The sequence below is a fragment of the Aquarana catesbeiana genome, linkage group LG11 (assembly GCF_042186555.1).
Source record: "Aquarana catesbeiana isolate 2022-GZ linkage group LG11, ASM4218655v1, whole genome shotgun sequence".
NCBI lineage: Eukaryota > Metazoa > Chordata > Amphibia > Anura > Ranidae > Aquarana > Aquarana catesbeiana.
The window spans coordinates 195,536,916-195,557,053 of record NC_133334.1 but is presented as its reverse complement, the minus strand read 5'-3'; the positions used below and the strand labels follow the sequence as shown (position 1 = coordinate 195,557,053).

Sequence of the window (20,138 nt, the reverse complement as noted above, 5' to 3'; positions counted from 1 at the left end):
AAATTAATGCAAGAAACTGCACACTGATAGTGGCAGGGCTAACACTCACCAACTGAGACTTAGTAAAATGTGTGACGCAGGAGCTGGGATTGTCCTATAGGGTCAAGGGCCAACAAGATCATGAGGACCAGGAGATTTTTAGTATCACTGTAACTAGGGCAGTGGGTGCATCCCAAAAAGATCTCTATAAGCAGAGGGAAAGTTGAGAGATAAGAATTACTTATCATGATAAAGCAAAAAGGAGTTATACTGCAGGTATCAGTAATGCAAAGAGTATCTACTGCAGAAATGATCTCAGGATACTAGTGTAAAAATTAAATTTTAGTAGGGGAGGGAGTCAAAATTCAGCCAGGTACATCAAGGGATTCCCTCACAAGACTAGGAGGTTACATCTGTGGAGTATTAGAAATTACCCAGCCCAGAGTGGAGTAAATTAAATAACAGGAGTTGTAAGCATATAAGATAATACAGGGGGCGTTTAAGCGCTATCATCATGCATAACCACAAGCAGACTCATCCATAGATGATTAAGGATTACACACCCTGGATAGAGTGGGTTAGATGTCAGAGGATGTAGGTATGCAGGGTAATAAGTGGGCATCAGGAGTCACAGTCATGGATGCACAGGCTAGGTATTATGCAGAGAGGGAGAGAGCGCTCACCTGGTGTCTAGTAATCCCGAGCTGGCTCCACGTCAAACAGCTGTCCGGCTCACATAGCGGCCATCACTGGCCGTTATAAGAGCTCCCCAACCCGGAAGTCAGGGCACGCCGAGCCTGTTTATGATTTGTGTCATTATATGTATGTACTTGTACTTTCTTTACCCCCTGTCACCATAACATAAATTGAGGGTTTAGGTCACAGTTAGCCACAACATGGACGTTTTAGGCACGGATTGGATGGGTTTCATGTCCAACCTTAAAACTGCATGTTTGAATGAACACAAATCTGAAGATGACATCTAAATGTTCTTTACTCGCATGTCGAAACTTCTGAAACGTAAGTCACACTTGCATTGGCATATTGAGTACTTTAAACTTTATGTCAGTGAAAAACTCTGCCCCCTTGGTTTAAGGGGCCAGATATTCCCCACTCTTAAAGATCCCTCTATTGACTTTAAGAAAGCATGGGAAGACATTTTGACGAAGAATAGTCTCGAACTAATAGGACTCCTTATCACTCAGTGTACGCAGGATATGACTCTGCTTGATAATGACATTGAGCGACTCAATATAGAATACTCTTACCTGACGGATAATACGCTTTTTAAAAATAAGTGGAAAGAGCTCAGAGAACGCTTGGAAAGCATGAATAAGGACATTATTGTCAAAAAACAAATTAAATTTGGGAAAGACAAATCTGCCTTTACTGAGGGCCTGGCCTACCGCTGGCCCGGCAGGGGCCAGGGTAGACGGGGCCCCCCTCGGACTAATAACAGAAAATTTACTACTGATATTGAATCAGATTCCTCCCTCTCTTCTACCCTATCGTCCTTAAGCACGATTCAACCGAATGCCTCATCCGCACTCAATCCCTCACGTAAAAGACTTCGCTTTGGAGGTAACACCCCACCAACCAACCCTAAAAAAGACAAGAAAGGCCTTAAAGGCCCTAGATCCACACGTGCACCCCCAATACAAACTCCACAGGATACCAACACCCCCCTAGAAGGGGCAGTTGGGCACGCTACACTACACGGCACGATTCCCAAAATTTTAAATTCAGCTTTAATGACAAATAAATACACAAAAATGAATGAGGATGCTATTTTTTTAGATCTGAAAAAACAACAGAGCAATTTAGACGCTTACATCCTGAAACCTTCACTACCCCCACAGAATCTTCCCCCTCATGTTCCACCCACTTCAATGTCATAAACCTCACTCCCTATACTCTCAATAACAAGGAAATCTCGGTTCTGCAATTAGGACTCGGATTCTGTCCCCTTGATGCGCTTAAGGTTACTGAGACTATAAAGGACTTGTATTTGTTTGTACGCAATTTAACCTTTAGATACATCTATGACAAGGATCGCATCAATCTTGGCCTGGAGCGTGAGCTCACTGAGCGGACCAAAGGCTTCTCTATGGAGGAGTTCAGGGCGCTCCGTGACCTCATGCTCCTGTTCGATGAGGGCGATACTGGGGACCCAGTTTTGTCACAAGATCATGGACCACCTGGAGATACCCCCTTATTGGAGCACTCAACGGGGAGACCTCCTGCTTAACGCCCTCGGCCCTATTGCTGCCCCTAAACAAACAATACCGCCCAAGACCTTCCAACTTCGGTCACGTAGGTTTCCTGATCTGAACACCTGCCCTGAGATATGGGCCTTTCTCAGAGCAACGATCAATGACCTTAAAAAACAAAAATGGCCTGACTTCCCCTCGAATCTTGATCCGAGTCAGATCCGAGCTCTCCAATCCCTCCAGAAACGTCCAGATGTCGTTATCAAACAATCAGATAAGGGTGGGAACATCGTCCTAATGACTAACCATCAATACCAATCAATGTGCCTCGCCATCCTTAACAACAGTAATTGGTACAAACCCATCACTCTAGTCCAGGTGTCATCCTTTGCACAGGAACTCCAGGCTCTTTGCACTGAGGCCTACCTTATGGGCCTCATTGACAAAGACACCTTGGAGTTCCTGGTCCCCAAATTTCCCCGTATCCCCACCTTTTACTCCCTACCCAAGACCCACAAGAATGTGCAAACCCCTCCAGGAAGGCCTATAGTTTCGGGGATTGGCTCGTTAACGGATAATGCCAGCAAATTTGTTGACGCATTCTTGATGCCTCACGTCCGCAGCCTCCCGTCCTATATTAGAGATACCACTGACCTATTGCAACACCTTGAGGGAATCCCAATCCCTCTGGACGCCCTGCTCGTGGCTGTTGATATCGAGGCCTTGTACTCGAGTATCCCCCACGAGCAGGGCGTACGGACGGCTGGTTCCTTCCTATTTGAACAGGACACTACCACTTGGGCCTTTAACCATTTTGTACTTGCATTGCTACACTTTATATTAACGAAGAACTACTTTGTATTTAATGGCCAGTTGTTTTTGCAGACTCAGGGAGTTGCAATGGGGACGTCATGTGCCCCAGCGTATGCAAACTTATACCTTGGCGGCTGGGAGAGGCACATTCATGCTCATGATCAATATTCGGAATTTCTAAACGACATCCTCCTATGGTATCGTTTTATTGATGACCTACTACTGGTGTGGACGGGCCCCAGAGACAAATTATTACAATTTCTCCATAAACTTGATACTAACGATTTAAATTTAAAATTTACGTTCAAGATCGATACTAAGCAGATCTCCTTTTTAGATCTAAATATTATCAAACAACCTGATGGAACACTGGGCACCGACCTCTACAGAAAGCCAACTGCCGGTAACACTCTTCTTTTTGCCACTAGCGCACACCCGACCCCTTTGGTGCGGAGCATTCCATATGCCCAGTATCTACGTTTACGTAGAAACTGTTCACAAGAGAGTGATTTCAAACTCCAGGCTAAGGCATTACGAGAACGCCTACTATTGCGGGGTTATTCCTCCACAAATTTACGTAGAGCATACAACAAGGCCATGTCACGCTCCCGGACCTCCCTACTCTTTAAACGCGGGGAACCTTCCCCTTTAAAAGACACCGTGAGATTTATCACGACCTACTCTGCACATCATAACTTACTCCGCAATATCCTAACCAAAAATTGTCATCTGTTGGCGGAACACCATACATTGGCTAAATATATTCGATCTACCCCGGAGGTTGTTTTCCGCAGGGCCCGGTCTTTGCGGGATCAACTGACCTCCAGTCATTATACTCCCACTAGACCCCCGAAGACTGGACCCAACGGCACATTCAAATGTGAGGATTGTCCCCGGTGCCCTTGGGTCCACGAAGGTAGACACTTTGTCTTACCTAACGGGGAGACCTTTGCCTCACGTACTCTTGCCAACTGTGGCACAAAAGGAGTGATCTATTTAATGAATTGTACATGCCAAGCATTCTATGAAGGCAAAACGATCCGGGAACTTCGACAAAGAATCGGTGACCATTTGTACGATTCAGAAAACGGGAAACTAACGACGATTGGCCGACACATCGGCCTGTACCACAGATTTGACAACTCTGTCGTCAAATTTCTGGTATTGGAGGTAGTTCAACCTAACCCTAGGGGTGGCGATTGGGATCGTTCGATACTCCAAAGGGAGGCCCTTTGGATCGAACGACTTAACGCCACTACCCCCCCTGGTCTCAACGAATCAGTATCATACAAGGCATTCCTGTAAGGCCTTGTGGTGCCCATTCATCTGTGTCTTACCCACCCCCTTGTCTCTCTCTCCCCCTAACCCTTTTCCTTCCCCGTCACCCTCCTTCCCTCCCATCCATTCCCTCCCCCCCCTCCCTATGGTGTTATTACTGATTGTAGGATGTTTTAATGTATAACATGTTCACCTACCTGTGATCACTCTCGATATTGTTTGGACATAAGGTCTTTTGTGACATGGGTAATCACTACATATCGGCATTATACTCTATGTTTTTGTATTAACAATTGTGGTAATTGTTGTTATTATTACTGTTTTTAAGGTAAAATTGCTGTGAAAGGACAATCTCCCCCGCTTCCATCAGGACCTGTTGGCGGTTCCAGGTCCCGGTTCTTCTCCTTGCGGCAGACGCATGTTTGCCCTGGCAGCTGTTTGCTGCTTGTGTCTCCGTGTCTGGGAACTTGTTTCCCTTTGACAGGAGCGCGCACGTGCGCAGTAGCACAGTGGCAAACAGACCCGGTGACGTCAGGGACCGCCTATCTCGGCGTGCCCTGACTTCCGGGTTGGGGAGCTCTTATAGCGGCCAGTGATGGCCGCTATGTGAGCCGGACAGCTGTTTGACGTGGAGCCAGCTCGGGATTACTAGACACCAGGTGAGCGCTCTCTCCCTGTCTGCATAATACCTAGCCTGTGCATCCATGACTGTGACCACTGATGCTCACTTATTACCCTGCATACCTACATCCTCTGACATCTAACCCACTCTATCCAGGGTGTGTAATCCTTAATCATCTATGGATAAGTCTGCTTGTGGTTATGCATGATGATAGCGCTTAAACGCCCCCTGTATTATCTTATATGCTTACAACTCCTGTTATTTAATTTACTCCACTCTGGGCTGGGTAATTTCTAATACTCCACAGATGTAACCTCCTAGTCTTGTGAGGGAATCCCTTGATGTACCTGGCTGAATTTTGACTCCCTCCCCTACTAAAATTTAATTTTTACACTAGTATCCTGAGATCATTTCTGCAGTAGATACTCTTTGCATTACTGATACCTGCAGTATAACTCCTTTTTGCTTTATCATGATAAGTAATTCTTATCTCTTAACTTTCCCTCTGGTTATAGAGATCTTTTTGGGATGCACCCACTGCCCTAGTTACAGTGATACTAAAAATCTCCTGCTCCTCATGATCTTGTTGGCCCTTGACCCTATAGGACAATCCCAGCTTCTGCGTCACACATTTTACTAAGTCTCAGTTGGTGAGTGTTACCCTGCCACTATCAGTGCGCAGTTTCTTGCCTTAATTTTTACAACCCCTAATACTTGCATGGACGGTGGTTCTGGGATTCTCTCCCCCCCTTTTTCTTCCTCCCCCTTCCCCCCTCCCCCTCCTCTTCCCACCCCCCCTTGTTCCCGTCACCCCCCCTTCTCCCCCTCCTTCCCCCCCCTTCTTTCCCCTCCCCCTTCCTATCCTCTTCATCCTTCCCCAGTCCCACCCAACCCCCTCCCCCTTTTTTTTTCCCCTCCCCCCCCTGCTCATTCCTCCCCCCCCCCTCCTTCTCCCACCCCCTATCTTTCCTCCCTTCTTTTCCTCCCCCCTTTCTTTCTTATTTCCTTTCCCCCCCCTTTCCCCCCTTCCTTCCTCCCCCACCTTGTTTTCCCAGTGCCCCCCTTTCATTTTCCACTAGCCCGTTCCCCTTCCTCTCCGTCCTCCTCTTCCCCTTCCCTGGTACCCTTCCAACCCCCCTGTTCCCCTTCGGTCACCCTCTTCATTCTCCCCCCTTGTTGCCCTTACTCCCCTCCATCCTTTCCTCTCTTCCATCCTTACCCCTGTCCTTTCGCCCCCAATGTTCTATCCTTTCCCCCCCTATTTCCCTCTGGTCCCTTCCCTCCCCCTCTCTCTTTTTCCCCTTCCTGTTTTCCTACCCGACCCTCCCTCTATGGAACTTGACTCCACTCCACACACCACGATCTTGGGGTATCCTTCTGTATGCTTTAGGCACACCCCCCCCCTGATGTCACAAGATGGTGATACTTATAAGCATCTAATCTAATATTTATCTATCAGAAGCTGTCTATCATCCCCTGTGTCCACCGCAGGGGGAATTTTATGGGGTCCTGTATGCCCACAGGAATTCCTGAACGGGCAAGCTTGTCCTTATTTCTATATGTTTTGTAAGGAATGTTTTTGATACTCTGTTAAATTGTTACTGCAATATTCTGGCACACGTATAGTTCTATGTTAAAATTAAAACCACTATTTTATGTCACGCTGTAGATATGACTCTCCTGAAGAAGCGGTGTTAACCGCGAAACCGGTCGAGAATCAAAGTCGATACACACTCGCCATTTAAAATTGAGCGGAATCCACTGGCTCAGACTATGTGGTACCCTCTTTTCTATGGTTTCCTGTAGTGCTGTTGTGTGTAATCGCAATTATATGTGAAATGGTATATTTTTATAAATATCTTTTCTATTAAAAGTGAATTTTTACAAAATATTTTATATTTTTCTGTTTCACACTTATCATTGTATATCATTATCAAGTACCGTAATAGTCCCCCCTTTCCTCCTATAGTGGGGCGGAGACACTAGCTGACAGTAGCAGCAACTGCGGCTGCTGCTCCACCCTCTCACCTCCTTGTTCTTACTACTTACACTACTTAGATAGAGTTGGAATTTGAACAGTCTTCAGTTTAAATGCTGATATGTTCTCCACTAAGTTTAGGCTGTGTGATGTGCACATTATTGCAAGGGCTTATCTCTCTCTATGAAAACTTATAGTAGGACATCGCTCCACTGAGTATGTAGATATTGCTGAATCTCCCAACCATTGCCACTGTAGTTGAAATATAAACAAGATCAAATAAAAATAATTTTAATGAATGGTTAAAGTATGTATTCATAAACAGTTACAAAACACATGCTGCATTTGTTTTTCCTGCAATAAACATGTATATTCATAGTTTTACTGTATATTGTGTCACCCAAGACTGGGTGATCATTTATTTTGGTAGGTATTCTGCATTCTGAACATTGGTCCCTGAACACATAGGGCCCTAAATGCAAGTACCACTTGGTAAAGTGTTCAGCAACAACGTATTTCTGCCTACCAAAGATTGACAGACTGCAGACAGTGGGGCTGGATGTAGCACCAGTGCCTCTCTCTCTGCTGCCGTTACGTAGCATTTACAGGTCTTTCCCTTCCCCAGCCTGGGACTGGACAGTGAAAGTAGAAGCAGCAGACTGATGAGCCCCTTCTCTCTCTCATGCTACTGTCTTCTTCTGTCACCATGCTTCTTGTTTGCACGTAAGCATTGCAGCAAAACAAACTTGGCTTCTTCTCCTTCTTCCAGTTTCAGCCCTGTTGTATTGCTTACTTAAAAAAATGTGTTAATAAATATAGAGTGTAATTAATTTACACATTACACATTTACATTTTTAATCTGTTTGCATACCTTCAAAGAAGTTTTCCACAACAAGCATAAGCTCACCACCCTTTAAATTGTTCCTACAAAAGTCTTTGCTAATTACACATTATCATTTAGCAAGACTACTAATAAGGCAGCAGCATGTATGAGGAATGATTGTTGCAGATGAGCTTCAAGGTAAAAAAACACAGGAACTGAATTGGCTGAAAACCTTCTTATTGATAATAGCTTCCCTCTGTTTTTCTGTTTTCTGGAAATCTTGGAAAGTTGGCAAGGTATGTGATGTATGATGGAAGTAATCATACAGTTAATCATGATTTTTGTATGTATTTCTGATAAAATTAGACAATGCTAGTGCTACTCTACCATTCATTTGCTTTATTTGTATTTACACATAGCTAATTCCAATCAAAAGGTCATTCATTTTAATGATAACTATAAATGGAGGACATTTCAGTATCTATCTTTTATCGTCACATTTCTTTTGTCTCTTTACCAGCTGGTAGTACCAGAGTATTGCATCCATGGCCTCTTCTGTCTCATGTTTATGTGTGCTGCTGAATGGGTCACTCTTGGTCTGAATATACCACTGCTATTCTACCACCTTTGGAGGTAACTATTTATTTATTTTGTGTTTTTAACATTAGCGAAATATGCAAATATATTATTCATATTCTGGATGGCTTTGTGTATATAAAACACTACAAATCTCTCCCCACTCCATGCTAATATATATAAATATATATATATATATAAATATATATATATATATATATATATATATATATATATATATATATATATATATATATATATATATATATATATATATATATATATATACACAGTGGGGACGGAAAGTATTCAGACCCCCTTACATTTTTCACTCTTTGTTATATTGCAGCCATTTGCTAAAATAATTTAAGTTCATTTTTTTCCTCATTAACCTCCCTGACAGTATTCCTGAGTGTGGCTGAGGGTTAAATTTCAGTACCATTAGCAGTAACCCTGAGTCACACTCGGGATTGCATTGGAGGATCCTGGTGCAGGTTACTTACCTTGTCCCTAGGATCCTGCGATGTCCCCCAGCGGTGTCCGTGGGCTCTGTCCTCCTCCCGAAGCCTCTCTGTGCCAGGCTCCGTTCCCTGCGAGCGTTGCGACGCACGGGGGCGGAGCCTGTCGGCAAATTCAAAAAATGTAAAAATCATAACACATACAGTACTGTAATCTTATAGATTACAGTACTGTATGAAATCATTTCACATCCCTTTTGTCCCCAGTGCTTTGTACAATGCCCTGCATGCAGTTTTATATGATATATACTGTTCTTTCTGCCTGGAAACTTGAGATTGTCCATAGCAACCAAAAAGTGTCCCTTTACGCCAAAAGTGGCTTTAGACCAGCTAGAAAACAGCAATAGTAAATTAGAACACTTGCAGAATTGAGCGATAGTGTATTGTGGGGAAATTTATTTTATTATTAATATATATTTTTTAAATTATTTACATTTATTTATTATATTATAATTTATGTTTTTGTGTTTCAAACTTCATCATACCCGGGATATCTACTAGACTCTTGTTTGGAAAGATTTAAGTGTGTTATTGCTAAGAATTACAGGCCTACAATATAAAACGCCAAATTTCCATGCAAAATAATTGTAATGCTTTCAGCACCTAAAATCCAACATAATCATACCACCAGGGAGGTTAATGTACACACAGCAGCCCATATTGACAGAAAAACACAGAATTGTTGACATTTTTGCAAATTTATTAAAAAAGAAAAACTGAAATATCACATGGTCCTAAGTATTCAGACCCTTTGCTGTGACACTCATATATTTAACTCAGGTGCTGTCCATTTCTTCTGATCATCCTTGAGATGGTTCTACACCTTCATTTGAGTCCAGCTCTGTTTGATTATACTGATTGGACTTGATTAGGAAAGCCACACACCTGTCTATATAAGACCTTACAGCTCACAGTGCATGTCAGAGCAAATGAGAATAATGAGGTCAAAGGAACTGCCTGAAGAGCTCAGAGATAGAATTGTGGCAAGGCAGAGATCTGGCCAAGGTTACAAAAAATGTCTGCTGAGGCGCATGTGCGGCAGCCTGAGGTGAAGGTAATGTTACCTTAGAGCTCCGCTCCTCGGGAGTTTTCATCGGAGGACTACAGGTCCCAGTGAACCAGCAAGTATCCCAAAACTGCAGAAAATCCTACCTAATACTGTCAGCTTCACTGACAATGGTCTTGAGAGCTCCTAAAACGAAAATTAAAGCAGGAAAAACGAAGGAAACGGCACACAGGCTGGCGGCTGGAATGGCGGCGGCATCCTTTCCCCCACAGCACAGCCGTGAATACACTAAAAAATCTTTACCTCACAGTCAGCACAGCGGTGAATACACTGGAAAATCTTTACCTCACAGTCAGCACAGCGGTGAATACACTGAAAAATCTTTACCTCACAGTCAGCACAGCGGTGAATACACTGAAAAATCTTTACCTCACAGTCAGCACAGCGGTGAAAACACTGGAAAATCTTTACCTCACAGTCAGCACAGCGGTGAATACACTGGAAAATCTTTACCTCACAGTCAGCACAGCGGTGAATACACTGAAAAATCTTTACCTCACAGTCAGAAGACACAGGCTGCTAACGGTGAGTCTGAGTCTGAATATGAATACTGTGAATTACAAGCTGCTACACAGTCTGACATCTTCAAAAAATGTGAATGTATGCTTCAGAAAGCCCTCAAACAGACTTCTGATCATATAACTGACAAACTGACTAAAGAAATTAGAGAACTAGGTCAGAGAACAGCTGACTTAGAACTGAGGGTTGATGAAATTGATAATTTTACACAGAACTACATGTCTGAGATGAAGGTACTAAAAGAGGAAAACCTTACATTACAAAATCGTTTAGAGGACCAAGAGAACAGAGTTCGTCGATCGAATCTGCGAATCAGGGGAATACCTGAATCTGTTCTAGACCTGCAGGCTAATATCACGGCGCTCTTTCAAGAATTATTACCTGGAACCCCTATTGACAGGTTCGAAATGGATAGAGTGCATAGAGCGTTAGCCCCACGCAAAATAAATGGTCCCCCGAGGGATATTATAGCTAAATTGCACTTTTACAGAACTAAAGAACAGATACTAACAGCTGCCAGAGGGAGAGAATCTCTTAGCTTCCAGGGCAATACCTATCAACTCTTCACAGATTTGTCCCCACTAACGGTTGCAAAAAGACGTGCACTTAAACCTCAACTCCAGGTATACTCCAGAGAAATCAAATTTCCTATCAATGGGGATTTCCTTTTTGTCTCAGATTTACTCATTTGGAAACAAAATATGTTTGTCGCTCTTCAGAGGACTTGAAGTCAGCCCTATTTGATATGGGCCTAGCCGAAGCAATCTTACCAAATGACCAGTCTCATAGGCGCTCAGCTTATCGTTCTACACAGCAAAACAAAGACCCAAAACCCAGCTATTCCACATCTTTCCATCAAAATCTTAACAAGCGAGGTCGATATGAACATTCACCACCAAACAATGAGGATTCAATGGACTGACAATCTAAGCCAGACTAGTTATTTGTCCTTGCTACTTTTTTCCAGCACAGTATTATGACAGAGTTAATAAACTGGCCATATTCATGACTAAAATGAGTTATGGCTACATACTACTGTTATGTTACAAAAATATATATTTTTTTTTAATATTTTTTTTTATTTTTTTATATTAACTTTTTTCTATTTTTTTTCCTCTCAAGTTTTTGAACTTTATTTTTCCTTTTTTTGTAACAATTTAAGCGAAATTTTTTCCATGATAGTAATGGAATAGTTCCTGTGGTTCTCCGATGTTATACATCCCTTAGGAATTTCTTGTTGCCCTTTATTCCACCTAAGGACTCCTACCATTGTCATGGGGGTCTCTATTGGTGGTCCCGGACCCTCTCAGAGAGTTCTAAAAACTCTCCTAAGATGCTCCTACACCCTATTATTTAGCCTTTATATACTGCTAAATTGTCTTCATATTGGGTTTGTTCGATTCTCCTCTCCTTTTTTCTTTTTCTATTCTATTCCTTCTTTCTTTAATCTTTGCTATTCCCTCCTGACTCTCGGGTTGGTGATCCTGGCTCTCGGTGAGTACTCTGCTTGTTATGCTATAATATTCGCATTCGTTGTTTTATGGCTCCTATAAATATCTTGTCATTAAATGTACAGGGGTTTAATACTCCACATAAGCGAACCAAGGCTTTACGCTCTTTTGCTATGAAAAAAGCTAATATTATATGTTTGCAGGAAACGCATTTTACTGACAAAGTTTATCCCAAATTTCTTTCATCATCATATCCACAATTCTATACTGCTTCAGCTACGGTTAAACAGCGCGGAACTCTCATTGGTTTTCACCGTTCCACTCCGTTTAACCTTGTATCCAAAATAACAGACCCTGAAGGACGATATGTTCTCCTAACAGGATTTATTTCTGATAATCCTATTACTATTGTGTCTTATTATGCCCCTAACAAACGCCCAACTGCTTTCTTATCCCACCTTTTTCAACAAGTACATAAGTTTGATACTGTTGTTATTTGTGGGGATTCTAATGCTACTATTTTCCCGTTCTTAGATAAATCTCCCCCTGGACCTACCACAAACTCAATAAACCTAACTTTTCAACATCTACTCACCACTCATAGCCTGGTAGATACTTGCCGAGAGATGAACCCTATTAGTAGGCACTTCACTCATTATTCTTATCCGCATAACTCTTTTTCACGAATAGATCATATTCTAATCCCGTCAAGTATGCTACCAGAAATCATATCATCCAAAATCATTCCTTTTCCATGGACAGACCACTGCGCAGTATTCATTACCATTGCTTCCACAATTCCTAGATCACACGATACCACTTGGTGTATAAACGATTCAATTCTGACCCACCCTTCTCATCGTGTTGAGATTGAAAAAGCACTTTCTGATTACCTAAAATCCAATGATACAGACGATGTCTCTGCTATTACATTATGGGAGGCGCACAAGGTAGTCATTAGGGGTAGACTGATACAACAAGCAACTAACCTTAAAAGAGAACGCAAACTGTTGTTTGCAAAACTTGAATCTACCTTTAATGACTGTCATTAAACTTTTCAAACCTCCCCAAATTCTACCAACAGTACCAAACTAGAAAAAGCCCGCCTGGATCTAGATCTTTTTCTAACTGATACCGCAGATAAACTTATAAGTAAACGCCAGCATGTTCAATATCGCAGGGCAAATAAACCTGATACACCTATGGCCAGAATTTTAAAAAATTCACAACATATACATATGCCTATCAGATTGAAAGTATCCCGGGAATCTTACACTAGTAACCCAGTGAAAATACTTGAAATTTTTCACTCTAAGTTATCTAAACTATATTCTTCTGCCTCAAATTTTGATAAAACTAAAGCAGACACACTGTTCTCCAATATCACGCTTCCTAACCTTGATCAACAACAGAAAGATCTTCTTGAATGTCCAATTACAGATACTGAAGTCCTTAACGCAATAAAATCTTTAAAACTACGTAAAAAAACAGGCCCAGATGGATTTTCGGCAACATATTATAGACAATTTGCATCAATCTTAACACCTGTCTTAACTAAAGCCTTCAATTCAATCCTTAAAGGTAACTCATTTAGAACAGAGACTCTCACCTCTATAATAGCAATGATCCCCAAACCACATTCTGACTCCACCTCCTGGACTAATTATCGTCCTATATCCCTCCTAAATCTCGATATAAAATTAATTGCTAAAATTTTGGCCACTAGACTTAATAATATTATTGACCTACTAATCCATAAAGACCAAACAGGCTTTATGCCTAAACGCCAAGCTGGAGATAATATCAGGAGAGCACTCTTACTTATTAATGCGGCTAAAACTAGACGAATCCCAGCTTGCCTTGTATCCTTAGACATAAGGAAAGCATTCGTTTCGGTTACATGGCCTTATATGGAATATGTCCTTGGTAAATGGGGATTTGGAAACAATTTTTTAACCTGGGTGTCATTCTTATACAATAATCCTAGAGCATATATCAAATATGCAGGCTATAAGTCAACAATGATTGTTATCAAAAGAGGCACTAGACAAGGATGCCCTCTTTCCCCTCTACTTTTTGCCCTAATAATAGAACCCCTGGCACACCTTATTAGAACCAATCCTGACATTAAAGGTATCGAACTAGGTGGTTATCACCATAAACTATGTCTCTTTGCGGATGACATTCTCATATTTTTGTCTCATCCCCATATATCCACCCCTTATCTACTAAAAACACTAGATAATTTTGCCCAAATATCAGGACTACATGTTAATCCAACAAAATCAAATGCATTAAATATTTCCTTATCTCAATTAGAACTTCAGCAGGCACAAACATCCTTACCCTTTACTTGGGTTCCAAAGCTGCTTCCATACCTAGGAATAAAACTCACAATCTCTCTTAAAGACCTTTTTGCGGCAAATTACTTACCCCTCCTTAAACAAACTTCCGGCTTCCTGAAACAATGGGCTCTTCTATCATTGTCATGGTTGGGAAGGATTAATGCGGTAAAGATGTCAATCCTGCCGAAATTCTTATATTTATTTAGGGTACTCCCTATTTCTTTACCATCTTACTTTCTTAGACTTACTCAACGTAGAGTTATGTCCTTCATTTGGGGTACCACCAAACCTCGTATACCTAAATCTAAGCTTTACCTTAATAAATTGAGTGGTGGTTTGGGATTGCCCAACTTTTCCTCCTATTTTTACGCTGCACAGCTAGCACTTATACCCAAGTATCATACTTCTGTAGAAGCTCCCCTATGGGTAGCTATTGAATCAGTGGAAAGTGACCCTATCTCAGTGGCTAATATGTTTTGGCTCTGTCCTGCTGATAGAATACATCTTTCTAATCCTATCACGAAAGAGACCCTAGCAGTATGGGATAAATGTAAATTTGCACATAATCTTCAATCAACACATAATCCCTTGCTTTCATTTCTTAATAATCCAGCCTTTTATCCTGCCTGGAAATTCCCAAAATCATTCTCTGCATGGACCTCTACGAACCTGACTTGTTTATACAATCTTTCCTCGACTAAGGCTATTTATACATTTCCTGTACTATGTGAAACCTTTGGGTTACCTAAAACTGAAATATTTCGATATTTACAAATTAAAAATTTTTATGAACCACTTCTTAGTACAGGCTCAACTCTTAATCAAATGACTCAATTTGAGCGGTTTTGTATAAGTGATCCACACATTAGAGGACTTATCTCAATATTATATTTCCAACTTAATATGATATCTAGTGAGTTTCTACCCTCATACACAACTAAATGGGCACAAGATATGAATCGAGTGTTTATTAAACAAGATTGGTCGAATATATGGTCAGCCACCAAAACTTCCTCTCCAAATTGTTTTTGAAACTAATTACAAGGTTCTAGCACACCGGTACCTTGTACCAGCTAGTATAGCTAAATTTGTCCCCACATATTCACCTAATTGCTTTAGAGGATGTGACACAGCAGGAACACATTTTCACATATGGTGGCAATGCCCCGTAGTTGAAGAATTCTGGAAGAATATATTTCTTATGGCTTCTAAAGCCCTGGAAATCACGATTCCTCCAGATCCTGCAACGGCACTCCTAAACCTTAAACCCACAATACTCACCCATACTCAATTCCAATTGTTTATCCAACTTAGCACTGCAGCTAAACAAACGATTGCCAAGGCGTGGAAGTCCCAAAATCTAATTCTTGCTGAAGCTAAATACAGAATGAACAGAGCACTTTTATACGCCAAGATGACAGCTATTGAAGAAAATAAAATAAATAAATTTCGCAAAATTTGGCAACCATGGGTTAAAAACTACCTCCCTACAGATTTTGACCAATCTCTGTTGTTACCACACTAAAATATATATCATATTATTACTGAAATATATATTATATTTGTATACCTAATGAGAGCTGGATCATCATCCCGGGAAACTCTCTTTTTTTTTTTTTTCTCTTCTTTCCATCTTTATCTCTCCTCCCTCTCCTTTTCTTTTATTATTTCCTAAAATATTCCTATGGATACTTAGTCTAATAACTTGATTTATTTCTCTAATCTTACATCTAGAATCCCAACTAGTGTATAGTAAATATGGTTGTAAGATATCTCTAAAATTACTTTATTTTATTAACTTATTTATTTATCTTTTTTATCATACTGCAAAGATCTTCTGATGATTGATATGTATCCATGTATTGTATCATTTTATTTCTTCTTCTGTGAAAACTCAATAAATATATTTAACAAGAAAAAATGTCTGCTGCACTTAAGGTTCCTAAGAGCACAGTTTCCTCCATAATCCTTAAATGAAAGATGTTTGGGATGACCAGAACCCTTCCTAGAGCTGGCCGTCCGAACAAACTGAGCCTTGGTGAGAGAGGTAAAGAAGAACCCAAAGATCACTCTGGCTGAGCTCCAGAGATGCAGTCGGGAGATGGGAGAAAGTTGTAGAAAGTCAACCATCAATGCAGCCCTCCACCAGTCGGGGCTTTATGGCAGAGTGGCCCCACGGAAGCCTCTCCTCAGTGCAAGACACATGAAAGCCCGCATGGAGTTTGCTAAAAAACACCTGAAGGACTCCAAGATGGTGAGAAATAAGATTCTCTGGTCTGATGAGACCAAGATAGAACCTTTTGGCCTTAATTCTAAGCGGTATGTGTGGAGAAAACCAGGCACTGCTCATCACCTGTCCAATACAGTCCCAACAGAGAAGCATGGTGGTGGCAGCATCATGCTGTGGGGGTGTTTTTCAGCTGCAGGCACAGGACGACTGGTTGCAATCGAGGGAAAGATGAATGCGGCCAAGTACAGGGATATCCTGGACGAAAACCTTCTCCAGAGTGCTCAGGACCTAAGACTGGGCTGAAGGTTTACCTTCCAAAAAGACAATGACCCTAAGCACACAGCTAAAATTACGAAGGAGTGGCTTCACAACAACTCTGTGACTGTTCTTGAATGGCCCAGCCAGAGCCTTGACTTAAACCCAATTGAGCATCTCTGGAGAGACCTAAAAATGTCTGTCCACCAACGTTTACCATCCATCCTGACAGAACTGGAGAGGATCTGCAAGGAGGAATGTCAGAGGATCCCCAAATCCAGGTGTGAAAAACTTGTTGCATCTTTCCCAAAAAGACTCATGGCTATATTAGATCAAAAGGGTACTTCTACTAAATACTGAGCAAAGGGTCTGAATACTTAGGACCATGTGATATTTCAGTTTTTCTTTTTTAATAAATCTGCAAAAATGTCAACAATTCTGTGTTTTTCTGTCAATATGGGGTGCTGTGTGAACATTAATGAGGAAAAAAATGAACTTAAATGATTTTAGCAAATGGCTGCAATAAAACAAAGAGTAAAAAATTTAAGGGGGTCTGAATACTTTCCGTCCCCACTGTGTGTACATATATATATATATATATATATATATATATATATATATATATATATTTACACACCACATTACAAACCCTATTGACCTCAAATAAATGGAATAATACAATGTGAAAATACGGTGTCTTCCCAAGATTGTAATTAAGCAATATTAGTGTAAAAAAAAAACACAATGTACAGTATATAAAGTTATTATTATACAAAACACTTAGTGTCCACTCAGTGAAGTAGGTGCAAATAATGCAAGTGCCAATTAAAAATTCACATAAACCAAAATTATGTGCTTCTAAAACCACTGTGCTGTGTCTGAAAATGTTTGAAGTCCACACCAATGTTTAAAGTGCTTCACCACTCCAAACTGACAGGAACTCACCCCAAATATATGTCTCTCTTATTCCATATATGCATATATCCCTTTAAATTAAGATTACAAACTACTGCTGGTTCATAGGTGTGCTCCTCCTTCACTCCTCAGTCGCACTTGTTTCCCCGGTAGTCTCACATAAAAAATATAAAGCAAACTCCAATAGTGCAGTATGCCTAAACTCAAGTGACTTTATTAAAAAGGAATACTACTTGCAAACACAAGCATACATTTAACATATCCATTATAAAAACTTCCAAGCAATGGATGCAAAATAACCATCCCAGTGGCGCTATAGGAACTGCCGTTCGGTATCTCACTGTGCCAACCGGATCCAGTTAGATGCCACTTCCAGAGCTGGAACATTTCTTTCCTCTGACTGATATTGCTGATGCTGGAAGAATTTCTTTCCTTCCGCTGCTTCTTTTGACATCACAGGCATTTTTTTCTTCCACTAACTCCACCACTGTTTTTACCATATTTCCCTGTTGCACACTAGGATGGATTTACTAATGGCAAATAGACTGTGCAAGTGCAGTTGCTCCAGAGCTTAGTAAATGAGTCAAAGCTTTAGTTTGCAAGGAAAATAAAAAATCAGCATTTTTACTCGCATGTGATTGGATGATGGAAGTCAGCAGAGCTTCCCCAATGTACTAAATTCTGGAGCAACTGCACTTGCAGAGTGCATGGTCTATTCGCCTTTAGCAAATCAACGCCACTATGCGCACCCCTATTAATCCCTTCAGTTTGCTGTGGAGCACTAGAAATGTCCCAACTATTGTCTAATTTTGGTGCAGTGCATGAAACAAACCTAAGACCCTAATTTCAATCCTCTGCTATGGTCCTTCGCCCACCCAAGGCTCATTGACTTCCAAAAGTTCCCAGGTATAACACTCAATGTGACAAGAGAAGGTACAAGTAGCAGACTAGATATCAGTTCTCAGCACCCAAGTAACCATTTAGTCATTCTCAATTTTCACAGACTAACTGACTTTTTAGCTATAAAGCAATGCAATTTACTTGTCAAAGTTTTACTTTCTAAACTGGATTACTGTGGTTTGAAAAAGGTGAGTGCTGGCATGTCACATATGGTATGTTTTTTTAAAGCCGATCCTTCAGTCATTTTTTCAACTTTCAATCCATTAAATCTTCTGTCCTTGTTGTTTTTGACTTTGGATAGTAAAACATTTTTTCTGCCAGTAAATACCTTATACAGCCCACTTCCTCTTTCTTGTCTGGTCATTAGCTTAGGCTTAAAACATCATGCACAGCTCTCTCTCTCATACGTGACAGTTTGCCAGGAAAGTAGGAGGGATGAGTCATAAGAGGGCCAATGAGAGCTGCAGGGCTGCAGAGCTGGAGGTGCGCCTCTGTGTGTCTGTGTAAATCCAGGAAGTGAACAGGCAGCAGCTTCAGTTGCCCATGGTTGAAATTAATGCAGCCAGACTTAATGGAGGGAAATTTTTGCAGCATATTTGGCAAGTACAGAATTACAGTATATATAAAATAATATGCAAAGTGGTTGGAGGGAAGCTTCAGAATGGCAAAGATGTTTTTTATTACAAATTATGTGAGCAGACTGCAGTTCCTTTTTAAGGTGTACCTAGTACACTGAAGATCGATAATTGGTTAACCACTTAAGGACCGAGCTGCTTTCTGAGATTTGTTGTTTACAAGTTAAAAACAGTTTTTTTGTTAGAAAATTATTAGGAAACATTATACATTTTTTTTCTATCACCCTAGGAAACTCTAGAGTTGCAATACTTTCTGTCACACCGTATTAGCGCAGCAGTCTTACAATGGCACTTTTTTGGAAAAAATACACTCTTTTGAATTAAAAAATAAGACAACAGTAAAGTTAGCCCAACTTTTTTTTATATTGTGAAAGATAATGTTATGCCGAGTAAATTGATACCCAACATGTTACGCTTCAAAATTGTCTCCGCTCATGGAATGGCGACATTTAAAAAATTCTAAAGGTTACATGTTTTGAGTTACAGAGGAGGTCTAGGGCTAGAATTATTGCTCTCGCTCTACCGATCATGGCGATACCTCACCTGTGTGGTTTGAATACTGTTTTCATATATGGGCGCTGCTGGCGTATGCTCAGCAGGACGGGGGTGCATTTAAAAATTATTTTTTCTTATTTATTTTACCTTTTATTTTGTTATTTTTACACTGTTCTTTAAAAAAAAAAAAAAAGTGTCACTTTTATTCCTTTTACAAGGAATGTAAACATCCCTTGTAATAGAAAAAAGCAAGACAGGACCTCTTAAATATGATATCTGGTGTCAAAAAGACCTCATATCTCATATTTACCCGTCCCTGCAATGGTATGGAGACGGGTGGGGGGCCATCTTCCCCTCACTCAAGTGACTTTATTAAAAAGGAATACTACTTGCAAACACAAGCATACATTTAACATATCCATTATAAAAACTTCCAAGCAATGGATGCAAAATAACCATCCCAGTGGCGCTATAGGAACTGCCGTTCGGTATCTCACTGTGCCAACCGGATCCAGTTAGATGCCACTTCC

At 40.9% G+C, this 20,138-nt stretch overlaps 1 protein-coding gene across 2 annotated transcripts in view; it reads left to right on the top strand.

Moving 5' to 3' along the window:
• The window catches only part of LOC141112370 (protein cornichon homolog 2), a 411,398-nt gene that overhangs the window by 268,752 nt on the left and 122,508 nt on the right, over window positions 1-20,138 (top strand). For both annotated transcript variants that reach the window (XM_073605161.1, XM_073605160.1), the window contains one exon: window positions 8,224-8,336. In XM_073605161.1, coding sequence (XP_073461262.1) covers window positions 8,224-8,336 — 113 coding nt within the window. The remainder of the gene's footprint in view (window positions 1-8,223; window positions 8,337-20,138) is intronic.